This window comes from Uloborus diversus, chromosome 4 (assembly GCF_026930045.1).
Source record: "Uloborus diversus isolate 005 chromosome 4, Udiv.v.3.1, whole genome shotgun sequence".
NCBI lineage: Eukaryota > Metazoa > Arthropoda > Arachnida > Araneae > Uloboridae > Uloborus > Uloborus diversus.
The window spans coordinates 14,337,977-14,358,549 of NC_072734.1; the positions used below are offsets into that span (position 1 = coordinate 14,337,977).

The 20,573-nt window shown below is 31.8% G+C and overlaps 1 protein-coding gene and 1 non-coding gene across 3 annotated transcripts in view; both read right to left on the reverse strand.

Moving 5' to 3' along the window:
- Positions 1 to 1,593: 1,593 nt before the first annotated feature.
- On the reverse strand, positions 1,594 to 1,667 carry Trnat-agu (transfer RNA threonine (anticodon AGU)). Its single transcript has one exon. It is a non-coding gene; the product is annotated as a tRNA-Thr (tRNA).
- Positions 1,668 to 8,588: 6,921 nt separating this feature from the next.
- The window catches only part of LOC129219653 (armadillo segment polarity protein-like), a 37,214-nt gene continuing 25,229 nt past the window's right edge, over positions 8,589 to 20,573 (reverse strand). The window contains exons 10-17 of one of the 2 annotated variants that reach the window (XM_054853926.1): positions 19,745 to 19,951; positions 18,329 to 18,460; positions 17,310 to 17,432; positions 16,281 to 16,445; positions 15,502 to 15,652; positions 15,115 to 15,239; positions 13,326 to 13,452; positions 8,589 to 9,630 (exon numbers count right to left, since the gene is read on the reverse strand). In XM_054853926.1, the coding sequence (XP_054709901.1) occupies positions 9,410 to 9,630; positions 13,326 to 13,452; positions 15,115 to 15,239; positions 15,502 to 15,652; positions 16,281 to 16,445; positions 17,310 to 17,432; positions 18,329 to 18,460; positions 19,745 to 19,951 (1,251 nt within the window). In that variant the 3' untranslated portion in view covers positions 8,589 to 9,409. The remainder of the gene's footprint in view (positions 9,631 to 13,325; positions 13,453 to 15,114; positions 15,240 to 15,501; positions 15,653 to 16,280; positions 16,446 to 17,309; positions 17,433 to 18,328; positions 18,461 to 19,744; positions 19,952 to 20,573) is intronic. The other variant, XM_054853927.1, reaches the window with a different exon arrangement.

A 20,573-nucleotide genomic window follows, 5' to 3' on the forward strand; every position in this document is an offset into this window, starting at 1 on the left:
GATGTTTTTTGGCCGATGTATCAATGCCATCGATGTTTTAATTTCCAACATCGATGTTCTGAAACATCGATGTTTTGCCATCGATGTCGCACCACTACTTCCATTTAATTTAGAGGGACAATCATAAGATGCAGATGTTGCACCCCCTAGGGGGCGCGGGCACACCGCAGATTGAGAATCGGTAAATGAACCAAATAAATTTTCTAAATGTCTCTCTTTCTTTTGTACCCAATTCCAAAACTTTTTCAGTAGATGTGTAGGAAAACTTATAAGTTGCGTCACCCAGAGGCGCTGAGAACAGGTGAATGAATCAAATAAATTTTCCAAATGTCTTTCTTTCTTTTGTACGAAATTCCAAAACTTTTCCCCTGAATTTAGAGCGAAAACTTAAAAGTTGCGAATATTGCGCCCCCTAGAGGGGCGCGGAAGCGGCCCATTTCCCACAGGTTTAGAATCGGTGAATGAGACAAATAAATTTTACAAGTATCTTTCTTTCTTTTGTACCTAATTTTAAAACTTCCTCCCTAAATTTCAAAGGAAAACTCATAACTTGCGGATATTTTGCCCCCTAGGGGAACGCGCCCCACTCCCCACACATTGAGAGCTGCTGAATGAACCAAATAACTTTTCTGAATGTCTTTTTTCTTTACCCAATTTGAAAACTTTCCCCCTAAATTTATAGGGAAAATATATAAGTTGCAAATATTGCGCCCTTAAGAGGGACGTGGAAGCGCCCTACTTGCTATTGGTTTAGAACCGGTAAACGAGACAAATAAATTTTCTGAGTATCTGTCTTTCTTTTGTACCTTATTCCAAAATTCCCCCCACCCTCTATATTAAAAAAATCTCATTAGTTGCGGATATTGCGCCCCCCGCAAATTGACAACTGGTGAATGAACCAATTAAATTTTTGAAATGTCTTTCTTTCTTTTGTACTATTTCCAAAATTTTCCTACCAAATTCAAAAAGAAGGCTCATAACTTGCGGATATTGCGCCCCGTAGAGGGGCCAATGGAAGCACCCCACTCCACACAGGTTGAGAATTGGGTGAATGAGACTAATAAATTTTCCTACTATCTTCCGTTATTTCTCTTTGGTATTTAAATTTTTTTTCGGGGGCGTCTTCGGCGCCCCTGATTTTTCCAGGGAGGGGCAATTTCCCCCATTGCCCCCCCCCCCTTTGGATCCGCTCCTAACCCGAACAAGTTCGGGATGGGCCCCCAGTTTGAAATAAAGTTCACAACTTTTTGATACAACTTGATGAAAACCATAGATTATAAAGAAAAACTGATTTTTTATTTTTGAAATTGAACAAAAAAAGACAACTTTTAACAACAACAAAAAAAAAAAAAACTTTTCAACCTTTTATTTTTTTTAGACATAATTTTTATTTCTAAACTCAGATATGGTACTACATTGAAACAGATTATATTTATCCAGTTAGATTTTTTAAATTTTGCTCTTGAACTATCATTTAGTTATTCATTTCGAGATTTTAGAAAGAAATTTCAAAGAGGCAAAAATAAAAGCAAAAAAAGGAAAATCATATTTTTAGCATGTTTTTCTTTCCAAAAATTTGCTCTGCGAGCAGCTAGGCACCGGCGAGATTCGAACTCGCGATCTCCTGTTTACTAGACAGGCGCTTTAACCAACTAAGCCACGGCGCCGCGATTACGGGAGGCGAAAATGACGTACAAATAATTTTTAACTTTTTTTTTTTTCATTTTGTTTGAGTTTACCAGAACAAATGAGCTTGTCAAGTTCCAAAATTTTAATTCTTCGTCTATTTTATTATCCTTTTTTTTTTTTTTCCACAATGTAGCAAGTTTTTTGTGATGCGTGAACAAGGATCTTGTATTAGCCAAGCGTTTTGTTTCCACTTACAAAATAAATTTCTCAAAACCAGGCCGGGTAATTTGTAATTTTCCCGATGAGGGAGGGGGAGGGGGGCAGCAATGCAAATTTTATCGAGAAACATCAGAAACTACTCCCACTTCCACGAAAATCATTACTTTTTCAGAGCCAGAGGGGATCCCCAAAATGATCAAGACATTTGCAAACCTCTAAGTTTTAAAAATTTCTCGATAGTGGCGTAGGCGGGGGGGGGGGGGGGGGGGGGTGCTTCCTGTCTGAAATGACTAAAATTTTTGATTGAAGAGAAAAAAAGGCCTTGTGTTGTCAATAGAAGAAAAAATGAGGAATTCGATCTTAAGAACTTAGTTCGATCAGTTAATCAGGACGGTGAAGATGTTCTTGTGTGAGGGTGCATAACAGCATCAGAACTTGGAAATTTGTAATTTTTTAATAAAATGATGAATCATGCTGTTCATTTAAATATTTTAAAAAACAATTTTAAACTATTAGCCCAAAACTTGGTAATCGGAAACAACTTAGTTTTTTATTATAGTAACGATAAGAAATACACGTTTGCGTTTGGTGCCTCAAAAATTGTCTTTAAACTTAGAAAAATCTCATCAATCGTCAGATTTGAACTTAATGGAACATATTTGGTGATATCTGGTGGCTAGATTACGAAAATACACCATTGAAACGAAAAGTGAACTAGAAACAGTAAGACTCAAAGTGCGGATAAACACTTACTCAGAAATTGCATTAAAAAAGAAAGAAAAAACATTGAAATCTATTCACAGACGTTTAAAAGCTGTTGTTGATACTGCGTGATATTCTACTAAATAATAACTTAGTAAAAAGTTAGATTATTAACTAATTTTTTGACGTTTTTTCAAAGTGTACGAAGACTTTTGTGTGATAAAATTTCCGTCACTTTTTGGTTTTTGAAAAATTAAGTTTTAATGTTTTGTTAAAAATGTTCATGTAGTTTTGTTAAAAATAGATCATAGATCTTATAATTAAATACCTATTCCGAAATATTTATTCTAACCAGCACATAGGGGCTTATTTCATTGAAAGTCATAGGTGTACGAACACTTTTGGGAGCCACTGTATATATTTCTCTTGTAATATGAAAAGAAGAAAAAGAAAATGAATATGAAGAAAATTTTCAAGGGAACATTGGTTCAGTAAAATGAACTTTATGGGGGGAGGGGTATTAAATGAGGGGGCACTGTAATGCATAGAGCTTTATTGCAATAATTCTCAATTTTTTCCTAGTGTGCAAAAATATTCCTCTCCAGAATGGAATGGGAAGGAAACTCCGCCCTGGGGAACTTTAACATGCACCAGTCCTGGGGGGGGGGGGGGGGGACTACAGGAAATCTGTAAAACATGCACTCTTATGCGAGTAATCACCGTAAACAAGGATTGTAATGCTAATTTTGTAGTTTAACGATTACAATTTATAAAATTTTATTAATTATATCATTAGATGCCTAACCAATAGAAAATTAATTCTTTTCATGTTATATCCCTTTGGGATGATTAAACATGAGGGGAAGGGGATATATTTCAAGAAACCAAGGTTTTTTTTTTTTTTTTTGAACCATTTTAAAGTATGCAACTAAATTCAAAACAAATGATCAAAAAGAGTTTTGAACAAAATGGTGAAATATTAAATGCATATAGGTATCAAAGAGAATAAAATAAGCATTTTTATTATTATTTTTTTTAAACGCATTTACTACATTTTTTGCTAAAATCTATATTGTCGCCTCAGAACAACGGTAGGATAACTTAGTGTTATTACTAGGATTAGATGTCTTTTACTGTTGCTTTGAGGTGACGATATGTACTTTGCAAGAATTAATAGCTGTTCAAATAATTGAAAAACATTTTGTCCTCTAAGGTTATTAAATTCTCCAGTACAGTATATGGAACAAGGAGGGGGGAGGGGGAACAAGTGTTACATCACACCTTTTTTGTAACAAATACAGTATCTTCTTCTATATCATTAAAATATGTTCTCGTCTGTAAGTCTGAAGCTCGATCTTCTGGAGAACTGCTGTGAGTCGAGAGCCCAACGAGGTACTGATCAATTTGAAATTTTCCAGAGAAAACAATAAGACCAATCTCGTAATTTTACGACTTGAATTAGCGGAGATATTAATTAAAACGTTAATTAACATTACATTATTCAGGAATTTTTATTTCTTTCCTGTTGCCATTTTGCACGTGGGTGAGCAAATAAAATTCTAATAATTGTATTAAAAGGAATATTTTTGGCTGCTGTCCAAATCTTAAAACAACATTTCCATCTACAACTTTATTTTAAATAAGTTTAATTTCTCTTTTATTCTAATATATAAATCCTAAAACCACTCTTTAAAGCATTTTTTTCGTTTAGAAATTTATTGTAAAAATTAACTTTGTTTCTCTTTTATTCTAAGTAATGACTTTTATTTCCTTCTGTTGCCATTTTACACAATTCTGTTTAAAAACAAACATTTTAACAATTGTTTCAGTGGGACTGACGTCATCAAAACAATCAACCGGGTTAATCGGTTGCTCTATTTGAATATAACCTTTATTTGTCATCTGCTCTTTTTTTATTCTTCCCATTCAACGTTCGTAACTCTTTTCAACATATGGAAGTTATTTCTTTGTTATATTTATTTATTGTAGTGTAAGTTTATCATTAGCAGCCTCATATTTCAGTAAATTTAAGATGTGTGACTAATTATGTTTATTTTGTTGAACTTTTCCTTTCATATGGGTGAGTTTTCAAATTATAACAATTCTCTTTTTCCTTCCTGTTTAGTTAAAAGAGCACCTTAAATTAAATAGTTTGTATTTCTTTAAAGGAAACAGAGTTGAACCAAAAAAATTGCTTTTAATGATTTTAACTAAAGTTTAATTGTAATCTGATGATCTGGTATTAAATTAATGCTTAGTGGTATTTAGTAAGACTTAATGCTTTAGTTTCACATAATCAATCTTAATGTGTTTGAAACTGATGTCAGAGTACTACAAAAACATCAACTGGACATCGCTTTTATTTTTTAGGTAGCCCCTGCAACACCGAGCACGCAGCTAGTGCTTATTAAAAAGAGTGGGACAAAAAATACTTTTTCAAAAGTTTCCGATTTTTACTGGTCTTACCCTCCTATTTGGTTCTATTTATGTAAAAAATAACTATTGTGAAGTTTGAGCTCACAGGGTTCATACCCTTTAGGCAGAAAAAAATTCAAGCACTTTTCAAGTACTTTTCAAGGTAAAAAATTTTGTTTTCAAGGCAATATCATAAATTTGTACTAAAAATATTGTATGCAGATTTCATTTACTACAAACACATAGAAATAAGGCAATAATACAAAAAAGTATAGGAGAACAAAATTGTTTTTTCTACAACGAGAGACGCTTTGATGAAAGATCTACTGCGTTGAAAGTCTTTCTGAAAATGTTTGAAAAGTTCGGTCATAAAGAGAAGCAGATACCAAGAGGTTTAATTTTGAGGTTCTTCAAAGGTTGCAGCAGTCAGAGGTTTGTATATTTTCTAGAATCAGCAAATTAATACTTAAAAAAAAAACCTTTCATAAGTGCTTTTAACTTTTATGGGAAGAAACTAAAATACCCAAGTTCAATGGCATTGCCAGAGAGGAGTTTTTGAAGTCACCCCCCCCCCCCCCCCCACCGGTTTCAACATTTATTTCCAGTATCTATACAGTGGTTTATTACAATATAAGGGCGGTTAGGACAAAAGCACTACCCAGAAAGTTATTTCAGTTTGCACTATTAAGTTCTAAAAATATTAGGTTTGCAAATCATTTATAAGTATGCAAATCAATTATTCGTATGTATTTATTAGCTGTTCAGCCAATAAGGCATTTCAACTGTCCTCGAGTAATTTTAAAAATTACAAAGTAAGAAAAGTTTATGAAAGTCCACAGTCCAGTCTCTACACCTCAAAATATACAAAAGCAGCTTAAGCAGTGATAAATACTCTGAATGCAAACTTGAGCCTATTCAGCTTTCATTGATTAACTTGCAATAGACAATAAATGTGCAAGTTCAGGTTTATAGAGCCATATTTCGGAATCGAAAAGATTTAAAAGAAGTTGACATGTATTATGACAAAAGTAGTTTTATTTTGGGAAAAAATGGGTTATTGTTGAAATTAGAATTTAAATTCAGAAAGGCAATAATATTCAGGTGTAATTGTGATTTGTGAGTTCATAAAAAAATTACCTGAAAGTTTCAAAGAGCAAAATGGGGCGGGGGGGGGGGGGGGGGAATAATTTTTAAAACTAAGACCCCTATTACTTGAATATAACATATGTACAACAATAACTTTTGCTATGCATACAATTCATAAAATAGTTTATTAAGTCAAAATATTCTGCATAGAAATACCATGCCCAGTGCCTGTTGATAACCAGCAACAGGCACTGGGCCTAGCTAGGCTGGTACTGGTCAATTTATTAGATCCAATTGAAGATGAAAGACCCTCCTTAAGCTATCTACCCCTTTGTTGATTAAAGCCTCTTTCAGTAAGCTCCAAGTACCCACAACCTCAATAAAGTAGTAATTTTGAACATTTGAGGAAAAGGGGAAAATTGGAGATATAAGGAGGTAAAAGCATAAAAACGAACACTACTGGATTTCAAGTGAATAATCATAACACAACCACCCCTGTTATACACCTTATTTATTTTAGCAGACATAAAAAAATGATGTACTTATAAATAAAATTATTTTCGCTAATTCAGTTTAATGTTGTCATGTTTCCCATAAAATAAACTTATATTTTACTGAAATTAAACATAAAATATGCTAATCTACGGTAGCAAATATGAAAATAACATCCGATTAGTGAATATATTTAAATATTTGCAAGATGCAAAAAGATAGAAATTTCAAACACAAGAAGCAATTTTTCGCAAAGTCTGAGTTCGTTCGACGTGGCATGTTTCCCATGAAATAAATTTATTTGTTTTTCATTAAAATTAAACAAAAAAATATACTAATCTAAGGTAGCATATGTGAAACTAACATTTGATAAGCCAAAATATTTAAATATTTGCAGGATGCAAAAAGATTGAAATTTCAAACACAAGAGCAATTTTCCGCGAAACCCGAGTAAGTTCAATGTTGTCATGGTTTCGAAATTAATTTCTTTGTTAATTAATGAAATTAAACAAAAAATAAACTAATCTAAAGTACCATATGTCAAAATATCTTTCGGTTGTAAAAAAAACATCAAAATATTTACAAGATACAAAAGGATTGAAATCCCAAACACGGAAGCAATTTTTCGCGATGTTGCATACTGAACACATGTTCAGAAAATTGCATTGGTGAAATACTTTTTTAAAACTTCTAAGCACAATTCGTTGATTTTTTAGAGAATTTAAGCACTAAGAAACTTTTTCAAGGTTTTAAAACTTTTTCAAGCACTTGAAAAAGAACTTTCTTTTTTCAAGCACTTTTCAAGGTTTTTCAAGGGCGTACGAACCCTGGCTCATAATTTAATTTTTAGAGGTAGCTTAACATCCTCAAAGTTTGGTAATATTCGATTTTACGCAATAAATGCAAGGGGAAAGAAAAGAGTTAAGACAGCAATACAACTTTATTTCATTAGCATTTTGTAGGCTGAAAAGTTAAAAACCACCATTATATTTGAATCAGTATGGATGTTATTGTGCCAATATCTGCCAAATTATTTTTTGCTATCGGTATAAGCACGACAATGTTTTTCGACAACCTGCAACAAGAATTGAAATTGATCTTCAATGGCTTTTTTTTCATCTTAATTCCTTTCAGAAAGATTATTAATAACTGGATTTCTTCAATAAATTTTAGTGTTTTGTGATAATTCTCCCAAAACTCACAGATTTGCTTGATCTCCCAAGTTGCATGATAAAATGTATCAGCTAAATTCATTTTTCAGTGAATGAAGCTGATCATATGTTAGGAAATCCTCAAATTTTACAATATTTTTGGGCATTATTTTTTTATTCATTTTCTGAACAACTTTAAAAATTGTCTTCCATTCAAGTGCATCACTTGATTGTCAAAAAGAGATATGGCAATATTACTTTCTTTATCAATATTTTTATATTACAACTATGAAATTTAGATTTCACTTAATTAAAATCATTACGTAGTGCATTCTAAAGCAAATTTTTATCATCGATAGGAAAAATGATTTTTTCCCAAAATTTAATAATAAAGCTTACATTATAAAACTGGGTTTTTTTCAAGAGTCCAAGATATCAACTGAAATGCCATTTGGAAACAAGCTCTTTACTGTAATTCTGCTGACCTGAAAAGTATTTAGCCTTTCTGTAAATACAACATACAAATTAAACATCTTTAAATAAAATTAAGCTTCTTTAAGTAAAAGTAAGCATCCCTGAAGGACTCTATACAAAGAAAAACCACTAATAAATACTTTTTAAGGACTACAAGCAGTGCATATTAAATGTAGGTGCCATATTTAAAAATAAGTATGGTTACATAATATTAATTACTCGTATTTTATTTATTTCTTTTCTTCAAAAACGGTGCTCTTTTTCCACTTAAACATTTCAGAGAAATTCTCAGATGCATTGTAACGTTATGCACTTTTATCTGTCCCTGTAATCTATATCTTAAAACATTGCAATGAAGTAGCTTAATGTATGACTGTATGCGACATCGTAAATGCATGTTTCAAAAATAATGATAAAGCATTTCTACAAATCATTTTATTACATTTTTACATACATAAAATTCTAAACATACAGTGTATTTGACGATAAAAACAGCTGCACATTCAACTTATGATTAACTTTTCTTGTCAAAAAAAGTACAACCACAAGAGCTAAAAAAAAAAATCACTACTAATACACAGTTCACCACATCAAGAACTTTGAATTAAATAAATGCCTGAAACTTTGAATAAGGTTTGCAGGTCAAAATAGATTTATGTACAAAATCAATGATTATTGGCAATAATGGAATTGAAGCATAATTTTAAAAACATGGGTTTCAGGAATAAAATACACCAAATGCAAAATGAGCACCTAGAATTGTTAAAAGGTACACATGTAAAAGGAGTAAAATGAATGAGGAAGACAAGATAAGATGTTTTTAAAGAATTCTCATAAGCAACAACTTTTTTTTTCTTTCAATACATGAATATTTTCATTGCTGTCATTAAATAAAATCTTTTAATTGAAACTTGATTACATTTTTGACAATGTTAGTAAGTGGATAAAAATTCGGTTTAATACAAGGAAGTGAGAAAAATATTTTATTGTGCTAGAACAATAAAATGTTTTTAAAAGTTCAAGTTGATTCATCTTCAATCTTTCTTATCAGAAGAAACAGAAGATGAAAGGCCATTCAAGCAAACTTAATAAACCGTATTGCGACATAAACTATATAATAATGCTTAAAAAAGGGGGGAAACTCTATTCTCTCATGATTTCTAAAGTAAATAATAAAAGCACTAAAACTTGCAAGCTAAGTATTGCATCTCTGAATTCTTTTAGCCAGTTCTTGCATTCATTCAGAGGTCGGTGTCATACCAGGCGGCCATTTGCTGTGATGGGTTGTTTCCATCTTGGTGAGGAGAGGGCATTGGCAACATGGGTTCTAAGGTGTCAAAATTTATGTCGGGAGGGCCATCCAAGTCCATGTCTGCATCGAGGGGACCATAGCCACCTGGTCCAATTTGACCCCCAAGATCTAGTCCTTGCATGGAATCAATAGGGACCTGCAATTCAAAGCCTAAAAGGGAAGGAAAAAGATATCAAAATCTGATGTGGTTGGGTCCACCAATTTCTTACAGGACTAATTTCTTGTTCAAATTCATTCAAAATAAAACACTTTAAATTGGTATTCTTTGGTACACATACTGATTTTTTAAAATATATATATATATATATATATATATATATATATATATTTTTCAAATAAATGACCTAGTTTTAATGTGCAGCATATTGATTCCCTTCTCCCGTTTATTATTTTCTTCTACTTTTTATAGCTTTTTTCCTTTCCGACTGAAGGGAAACATGGTATGTTACATGGTATTTGTAAATTAGAGATGAGACGGGCCCGAAGCGGGCTCGGGCTCTAGAACCAAAAATAGGTTTCGGGCTCGGGCGGGCTCAGACTCAAGCACAGATATTCAATCGCCCATCTCCATACAAATTCAAAGCAAATAAACATTTTCCTACTGTGAGAAAATGAAAGGAACATTTAAATCGGCTCAATCAATGTCAAATTAAAAATAAATAAATAAATAAACGGTTATTTATAGTGGCTTTTTTTTGCGATTACTATTGCAATACGTCATACAGTAATGCATTTGAAGTGGAGCCTTTTAAGAAAATTTAGAAACTTCTGTTAATGAAGAACATTTGACGTAACATTTTTCATTAACAGAGAGATCATGTCTGACTGTAAAAGGCTCAGTTTTACAAGAAAGTTTCCTTCGGGCTCGGGCGGGCTCGGATTTTGGTACGAGACAATACCACTCGGGCTCGGTTACAAATTTTCGGGCTCGGGCGAGACCGGGCTCTCAAAAATGAGCCCAAACTCATCTCTATTGTAAATAGGAGCTAAGATTAAAAATTAGTGGCATGTCGAGAATAAGAATTGATAACGGCACATCAATTTTGCAAACATCATATCAGCATTCATTTCAGGGCTCCACTAAGAATTTGCCATCGCATCAAATGCTTAAATTCAATAAAAATATTGGGAAACAGGAAATTCTCCACAATTTCTGTAAGGAAGAAAACCCTCAATCCCCAAAAATGTGTCAAAAGAAAGCTAAAAATTCCACTAGAGAAAATAAATCCCGCCAAATGAGTGTTTTATTTATCGAAAGTGCATGCTGCGTCTTTAGAACTTAAAAACAAGTGTTTGAATTTTAAACTTTCTAAAATTATAAATTGTTTTTTGATTTGCTTAGGTCTTTTCTTATAGTTTGTTTAGTCTACCTTCGTACAATGTCTTATTCTTTTAATTTTAAAATAGAATTTGACTTATTTTGGAAAGGAAATGAATTTAATTTTTCTTAATCTACACATAGTGCAATAAACATCAAATAGTTAAAACGTTTTTTGTAAAATTTAACTAAAGACACTGAAGAAAAGTGTTGTACAGAATTTTAAAAAATAAAGTGCAATATTTGAAAGCAATATACAAGTACAACTTATCACATCAGGAGAAAATGGAGAACACAAGTTAACTTTCTTTTGAAAATAAATCATTTTGAACAGTACAACAAAAAGTTATGTATCGTACATACCACATGTGATCCTTGGATCAAGTCAGCTCACAAAAGAGAAAATATACATATGACATTATTAACAACAATAATCAATTAAAAGAAAAAACTTTATATGTTCAAGGCAAAAATTATAATACGGTTTATATCTTCCATGCATTCAAAGTGAAAATTTAAAAGTTGTCATTGGAGGTGAGTATGGATTTTCCTTTATTTGAGCATCCTTTCTGACAACATCAATATCCTAAGTTTGTACTAATTAATTAATCATGGGCATATTAACAAAGACAAATCAGTTCGTTATAATTTGAAATCATTATATTTTTCAAGTATTAGAGGAGCAATTTAGAAATTTCTTTTCTTGAAAAAATTATGTAAAGTATCAAATTTAAAACTTGGATACTTACAGAAAATAGACACTGATATTTTTTTAAATAAAACAGATAACTAAATTTTAAAACTAACCCTCTTTGTTCATTTAAAAAAGTAATATTTCTAACAATAAAATTTAAAGAGATAATAAAATATAACAGGAGATAATTGAAAGTCATACAAGTATCCTAGGATTGTGTTTAGAGATACCATTTTAAGCCCACAAAAATTATATAGCAGTTTAAACACATTTCAGACACTGCCGACAGAGGACCATTAAAGGCTAAACATTAAATTACAGTTGCAAATTATAAAAATATTTTATACTTAGGCATAATTTGCCCCAATTAGCCAAGTGAAAAATCTTGCTATTAGATTAGGAGAGAGAAAAAGGAGTTTTTAAGTGAGAAGGGCTGACCAACTGCACCTTATTTACTCTGAGAGAAATGCTCTGATTTTAAAACATCTACCAATAATAATATTTTTAGAGACATTTCTAAAAGGCATATTCATACACAGTAAAATCTGTGAAGTTAACCATCTGTCTGATTGCTTTTATCAGGTACAGAATTAATCCTAAACTAATTTGGAACAGTCAACCTTGCTTTAACTAATTTCAATGGTTCTGGCATGCCTTATTTGATGAATCGGAATATTTGAACATATCGGGAATACAAGAAACCTATTTTTGAAGTATTTTGCTTGTTATCACTACAGTAAATGATAAATGATTCTTTGTTACTTTAATATTGACATGCAGTTCACTAAAATTAAAATACAGTAAAACCCCTCTAATGTGGACACTAATGGGACAATTTTTTGTGTCCTTAATAGAAGGATGTCTGCAAGACAGGGGGTTAATAATATTATTTGCCTTGGAATCCGCATATGAGGGGTGTCCGTTAAGAGGGGTTTTACTACTAAAAAAATGCACATTATACATAAATGAAAGCATAAAAAAATACATTTACTGAGTTCCATTTTTTCTGAAAGAAAGTAGATATGCTTGTTTGTTTTGATACAGATTTCATAGATCATTTTTAGATTTTCTTTTCCAATGCAAACAGCAACTTATAATATTTGCAATATCCGTTTGCCTTTTCATATGTTTAATTGCTTTCAAAACTTTTAACTTACAACACATAAACTTACATCATTCCTTTTTGCATTACAGTAGAACCTTATTTTGCGTGGGTTTATTTTACGCGGTTTCAGATTTGCCACCTTTATTTAATTTTACGCGGATGGGGCAATGCAAAACAGATAAAATTTTCCCCTCTTGCAAAATCCAAATTCCTAAAGATTGCAGATTACGCATAATTAAATGCATTTTGGTGTGCTAATAATCGAGATTGGATCACTCGAGACATTTTATGCGATTGGTTCCAGAGCTCTTTCCAGAAGTAAAGTTGTTAAACTCACACAGTTCAACGAGATACCAACGTCGGTGACGCACAACCAAAAACGTTCATATTGAAACAGAACATGAAATTAATTTATGTTTTCCTTACACATGTTGTGCATAAAAGTCAATATAAGTACACACTAAACTTATTATACAATTAGTCATCACTAGAATGAAGTATTTTGTTATCCACAGAACCAAACCCTATTTTAACACTAGTATTAGGTCTCAATTTATGCAGCATTTCCATAGAACATAACCCCAGCGTAAAACGAGGGTCTACTGTATTCTACTACACAATGAGTTTGAAGCAGAAGAGAAAATAAAATATTTTAATACAGAAATGTAGGCTTGTTAGATCTTGGTAATTTTGAAAGACCTATTATACTGATTGAGGAAAAAGTGTACCTTGAGGAGTATATGGATTGTGTCTTGGTCCAGCTGAATGAACGCTAGGAGGCCCCTGACTACCTTGGTAGATTTGGTCATGATAAGCTTCTTCAGTGGCTAGCATGTTAATGTCCATATCAGCCGGCTAAAAAAAAGTTTTGCACAAAAAATAAATGCATAAGACTAAGAGTATGATAAACAATTTTAAACATAGAGTAAAAACAAATTTAAACATAGTGCATATTATCTTTTTTTTTTCATAGAATTCAATTTCTTACTTAATTATGGATCCCTTGAAATATTTTAAGTCAAATATTGAACAGTGGTGAAATTACTTTCTAAATACATAGAGGCAAAGTGCAACTAATCAAAAGGAAAAAAACCTGTGGCACGACAGCCTGTGAGGGCCAAAGGCCAAGGCCTAATGTGCCTAACTCAATTTTCCTGACCAGGGGCTTTGGGGTGCGAGGCAGATGTTCCGATGGTAAAGTGGCCAGCCTAACGCAGAACCTCCAGAGTTTGGTGCCCAAGTACGCTTGGTACTAATTTAGACCCACTGAAGGTATGAATGGCAGAGTCAACCATGCCCAATCTGAGGACAGAATCCGGGTCTGTGGCATGGGAGCGCGAAGCGCTGGGCTCCAATCAAGAGGAATCCTAAACCAATTTCTAATATTAAAAATTTGCCGGTTATAAATGATTTTTGCTAGTAGTAATATTTTTTGAATAATGTAAAAGCTTCATATCATCAAACCTTACCATGCTTTAAAAGCTTTTGAAAATCTCTAGAAAAGGCATCAGAAAAGACAAATGCAAGGCTAAATAAAACTTCTAGTTAATTTTCTACATGGAATCCGTTTTAAACTTATATATACAATCTCATAAATTATATATAGTCATATTATTGAGTCAAGGAGCAATAAATGATTGCTTACTATACATTAAATCTTGGATGCCTTTTTTTAACAATTAAAAATTCTTTATTTTCACTGATACTAACAAATATTTAATTTTTGCATCACAGAGTTCAAAGTCAAAATTTGGTTGAGTATCGAGTCTACACTGACTGGGTACTTGGTAGGACACAATTGAAAAGCATATTGCAAGCATGTTTCAGAGTTAGTAGGAACAAAGAACAAATTCAAACTAAAAGCACACTATACAAGTTTGAATAACAGAGCACTGCTATATAAAAAGCAGAAATTACATAAGGTCTGACAACTCATAATTATTAAGTACACATTTTAATATTTGAAATAAGGTACCCCCCCCCCCCAAGAAATTGAGTTTTGTTGCCATTTCAGAGTTCTGTTGTCAGATCTAAAAACTAATAGGACCACACTGGCAACATAGCGAAGCTAAACTTATATAATTACTGGATGGGAAATTTTCAGTGCTTCTAATATAAGTAGTTTCCGTATAGGTAGAGCCTTGATTACATGCAAATGCATTTTGCACATATGTGCATATGCAATTAAAATTTTTCCTGCATTCGACAGTAGTGCTTATAAATGCTCAAACACAGAAATTGAATTTGAAAAATGCAATTTCAGATTTTTCACACTCGTTAATTTAGCATGATTCTAACGATATGGCACTCACTTTTTTCATTCAAACAATAAAGCATTTCTCTATGTAAGTAAAAAATTATCAGAGCATATTTTTTAATTTTTAGTGCACAATTTTTAGGAGCATATTTTAATGATTTCATAGTGCATATAATTCAGGTTCTATTCATAAGCCTACACATGAACTACATTTTAACTCAAAAAATTAACAATTTATGAAATTCAGAAATTATGCTCACCATTCCAGTCCAGGGTCCTGCATCATCCCGGAAAAGGGAATTGGTAAGTTCAACAGACAATCTCTTCTTGTAATCTTGAGGCTTATCCTCGGACATGCGGAATAGGACAGCTGCTGCATAAGTAGCTAAAATTTTAAAAAAGTACAAGTATCTCATTAAAAAACCTTTGAGCATATTGATAAAAATAAATAGTATAGTAGAACACTGTTATATCACAGGTGTGGAGACATTATCCACCTACATTAGAACAAGGGTGGTACAGTAGAATACTTTTCAATTATGGGTCTAACACTTCTCTTTAAACCGCACAAAGAGATGTAAAAAATACGTCGTATTATTTGAAAAAAAATCCGTAAAATTTATATCTTTTTTTCTTTTATAACTTACCAACACCCTCATTTCTAGAATGGAGAAGATCTGTAAGAGGTGGTGTTGCTCCTTCCGCTTCAATAATCTCTGCACCTTCTTTATCAGCAGCAAGTTCACAAAGAACACCTGCAGCAACTCTTTGAATGTTTTCAATTTCACTATACAAAAGCTGAAAGCATAAAAACTAATCAAACTAGGCCTGGTATATAATATGCAACATGCGTTAAAATCCTTTCAAATTAGCGAAATCTCTTGTTACAAGGAAAATACTCATAACGTGAAAAGAGGTATAGAGTGAAAATCATTTTTTCCAATAGTGAAATTGAAATGAAATTGATTCATAGTTCGACTTCAATTGTAATGACAATATAATTATTCTATACCAGGGGTAGCCACCCTTTTTGGGAAAAGTATGAAAATTATGCATACCACTTTCAACTTTCCAAAGTTAATAAAAATTACAACAAGGTGAAAAAACTTAATTTAATTTAAAGATTTCTTTTTTATTCCTACTAACATACACAATTTTTGTTGATAAATCATTTAGTATGTTGAAATCATTTTGCGGGCATGTAACATACTTTTAAGGAATATTGTGAACTATAAAGTGGATATAAAAACCCATAGACGAGAAATATGACACTGGGTGAATGTGAAAAGGTTGTTCATTTCGAACTTCACAAAACATAAAAACAAAAGTAGCATAGAATGTTTTAGGTTTGTCCACTGATGGAAATTTTCTATTATTAAATTAAATTCAGAAATTTAAAAATAAATTTAAAAATGCTGAGACATACCTGCACAAACACGGGAATCACACTCAAGCCCCTGATGATTGCTCTGTTGTGTGCTTCACGAGCAAGAATGTGAAGGGCTCCCACGGTTCCCTCAACAATTTCTTCCATTCTTACACCATCCACATAAGCAATTTGGCTATTGTTGGATGCTACACTGGAACGTTGCTGAAAGATTAAATAACAAATTTACTTAATTTTAATGCATAAATATTAAATTTTAACAATAATAATAATAAAAGTTAACTACATTTGAATTTTCATACATAACCAGTGACTAACCGGTTCTTCATGCTGATTTTCAACACAACTTTCATAATTGACAGGGCTGTCCCGAGAATAGACTACACTTAAGCTTCACTGTATTTTATTTTATTTTTCACTTTTGACACTTGCAGGATATGCTTTATAACTGATTTAATGCTCAACTGGATCATATTTAAAAAAAAAAAACAAGGCTTATTCTCTTACACACTAATAAAGTATAAAAAAATTACATATTTTAGTACACTTAAGCAACTACTGCTATTATTTTATCCTCCAGATTTACACTAATTAAATAACACAGATCATGCATGTACTGATACCCCCCCCCTCCCCTTATGTGAACCTTTAAGGACTCAACATTATTTAAAAGACAAAGAAAATAACAACTGGGGAAAATATCTACACCCATAGCACTTTAGTTAGAGAAATACCTGACAGAAACAATTAAAGTTCTAAGGAAACAAACTGAGAAAAATCTTGACTGTGATCACATGATATAGTGTCTTAATGAGCAAAGTCATAATATGTTGAATTATGTAAAGAAGTTGGCAATTTAAAATTATAAAACACACAGCAACAACTGATTTCAAATTTAATGATTGCAATATCTATGAACAACACAACTACCTTTGAAAAACTTTGCAGATGGCTTCTAAAGATCAAATAATTTTTTTTTTAATTTTTAAATGTACTACATGGATGTTGAAAATTAAATTAAAATTGTCACTGGATCTACAGCTAACAACACTATAATGAATGTCTTACTCTTTGAGTATCCTGATAGGCTTTTATCAGCAACTGCACAAGTCTCGGTATAGCTCCGTGCTCTCGCAATGGTGCATGATTTGCAGTACATAATGCAAGGTTTCTTATTAAACCAATGACCGCCTGAAAAAGAAAAGTCAAACGTTCAATTTAAACAATATACATAGTTTTAAATTACACATCATTTAAGATTTAATCTACTGGCAGTTACACATTACCTAGAAGACCATGTTTGCCACGCTATCGAAAATCTACAGTAAACTGCTGATTATCCATGATATAGGGTGATACGGTTAACTATGGATAAGCGAATATCCCAGATAATTGGCAAAATAGGTTAAAAACTTTACTAGTTCATAAAATAGATTTAAAAGAAAACCGATAACACTTGCAAGCATTTAAACTATAGCGAGAAAACGATAACAGTGTATGTTAACAAAGTATGCAAAAGCTAGAAAAGGATGGTTCACTATCGCAAACAAGTTATATACATATGGGAACAGATCTGAGATTAACATAAAGATATTAAGTTTTTATTTTCTGACTTAAAGTCCGGAAAATTTCTGACCTAAATTTCTATTATAATTAAAAATTTGCAAAATATTATTTTTGTAGGAAAAATCCATTAAATATTTTTTGTAGAGTATTGTAATTCTTAAATTTGTTGTAAAAATTAAAAACAGCAAAAAAGTTATTCACTTTTTTGCGCTGTGAATATACTTAAAAAAATGGCTACCATTTCTTTTGGCTCTGCCAGTAGCTACCATTCAAAAATCCTAGTCTCGAACTTTAATGTATTACAAGAATACAATTATAATCAGTAAAAAAAATGAGCTGTACAAGAAAAAAAATCAGAAAATGAGTCTCCAGAACAAAACTGGAGAGTTGGCAGCTATGATGTACTATACAAATGGTAAGTTTGCTGGGCAAACTTCAATCTTAGTTAGGAGCTCTTACAAAACTTATACATACACTTCTAAATACCGACTCCCTGTACTGCATTATATAAACACTTTTACCTTGATTAATGGCCATCTACTAGGAGGATGCAAAAGCTTCACAATCACTTGCAATCCATAATGTAACCTCACTGCATTCTGAGCCATTTCTGCTTCTGGGTGACGACTGGTCAAATGGCGAAGAGCACAAACCTACAAAGTAAAATTTAATAAAGACAATGATTCATTTATCACTACATTTTTACTCCCTGCTCATAAACAATTCCTTGCTATTAGATTTAAAATACAAATATACAACACAATTCTGTGAGGAATTTGGGGGGGGGGGGGGGCGGGCAGCAAAATAAAGAGTGAGTCATGAGGAAATTATGGTCAAATTTAACAGTTAAATACTCCTCCCATGCTATTGCATTGTTTACAAAACCAAAGATTTTCTTTTACAAATTTGGTAATATTCAAAGATTCCAATATTACTTTTGGTCAGCAAAATATGCATGCGTTACATCTAAGGTCTTCAATATTTTTTTACAGATAAATTCCTTTCAGTGCTCTAATACCAATAAAAATTGGAAAACTTTTTCTTAAAAAAAAATAAATAATATACTAAAAAATCAAAAGTGATCAAAAATAATCTGTATAACTACTCCTTTCGTTGAAATAACTCACTTTAAACAATAACATAATATTGTCACTATAATGCGAATGAACAAGATATTGAATGATTTTTGGTTATAGTTAGCAAGAAAATGAAAACTTGCTTTTCATGATTAACTTGTATAAATTTTAAAACAATTATGGCAAAAATAAATTTTAATGATGGTAGTGAAATTGAAGCATTGAAAATGGATTGTTATAAAACTAGGTTTCACTGTGTGCAGGACTTCGAACAAATTTTACAAGTTACACATCATTTTAGAAGAGAGAATCAAGAAACTAATACAATAACAAAAATAAAAAAGAAATCATTAACACTACACGTAAATTAGATATAATAATAAAGTAATATCTTTAATGACAAAATACAATGAAAATTAGACAGCAATTAGTTATTTTTAATTTAAATATCATGGCTTCAACTACTTTATTTGATTTTTCTTGAATATTAGTTTCTCATTTCAAAAGCTTTTTACTTTTACTATTTCTATAAAAAAAAAATCATAATGAGTATCATTCATGTGCCCTTTTTATCTATTTTTTGACCTTTTCACGATCAAACAACTCCTTTCAATGAAAATATTTTACCCTTAGAAACATTAAATTGTCAAATGTTAGTTTTCGAACTGATACTTTTGAAACTTAATCTTGGGACGTTATAGAATGGATATGAAAATAACATTGTTTTCTTCAAATAAGAAACTACTTCATGCATTGGTCGCAATAACGGGGAGGGGCAGTAATGGGAGGTTGTTCTAAGGAGCACTGACTGCATTATAATTCAAGTTTGACAATTTAAAATATAATGAGCCAGAGACTTACAGCAGGCTCAGTGATTTCTTCTCTATCCCCAGCTTGAATAATGGCTCTCACCAATGCTTCAATTCCTCCTACTTGGCACACAGTAACTTTATTACGATGATTATTGCAAGTCAAATTTGACAGAATTCCAGCAGCACAAGTAACTACGTTAATGTCACTACTTCCTAAAAGTTGCACAAGTCCTTGCAATAAGCCTTCAACATTATCCTACAGAAACAAAATAGATAAAATAAATAAATAAAAAGTTTTTGCATAAATTCATCTCATTCTTTTATGAAAAACAATATAAATATGACCTATAAAATAACATTTCTGATGAAAGTGGTTAATTTTCTTAACATCAAACATTTATTTCAGAAAAGTACTGCACATAAGGTTATTTCTGATGACAGTTATTCCTTACACAATGACAAAATACACAGATAAGTCAAATTCTCCAGCAGAAATTTACAATGAAATCAAAATATTTGATTTCAAAGTGTAATAACCAATAAAATTAAATTAATCAATCATAGATATTATTTATTTCATCAAATTAGGTATTATTATTCAAAGCACAGTAGTACCTTCTTCAAGGGATGCCTATATTCGAGGGACATTTCTGCCGGTCCCAGTCCCTTTGACTAGGGGACCTTCATGCATTTGCCTCTGGTTAAGGGGTACTTGGTTTAAAGGGACAGTCACAGAGAAAAGTTACAAAAAAAACTAACATATAAATGAATAATGAAAATGAATTTCAAAATTCAAGGTTCACTTTTTGCCTGAAAATGAGCTGGTGGCAGTTAGACATGAAAATACACAAAGAAATGAGTGTGCATTCTAAAGTTAT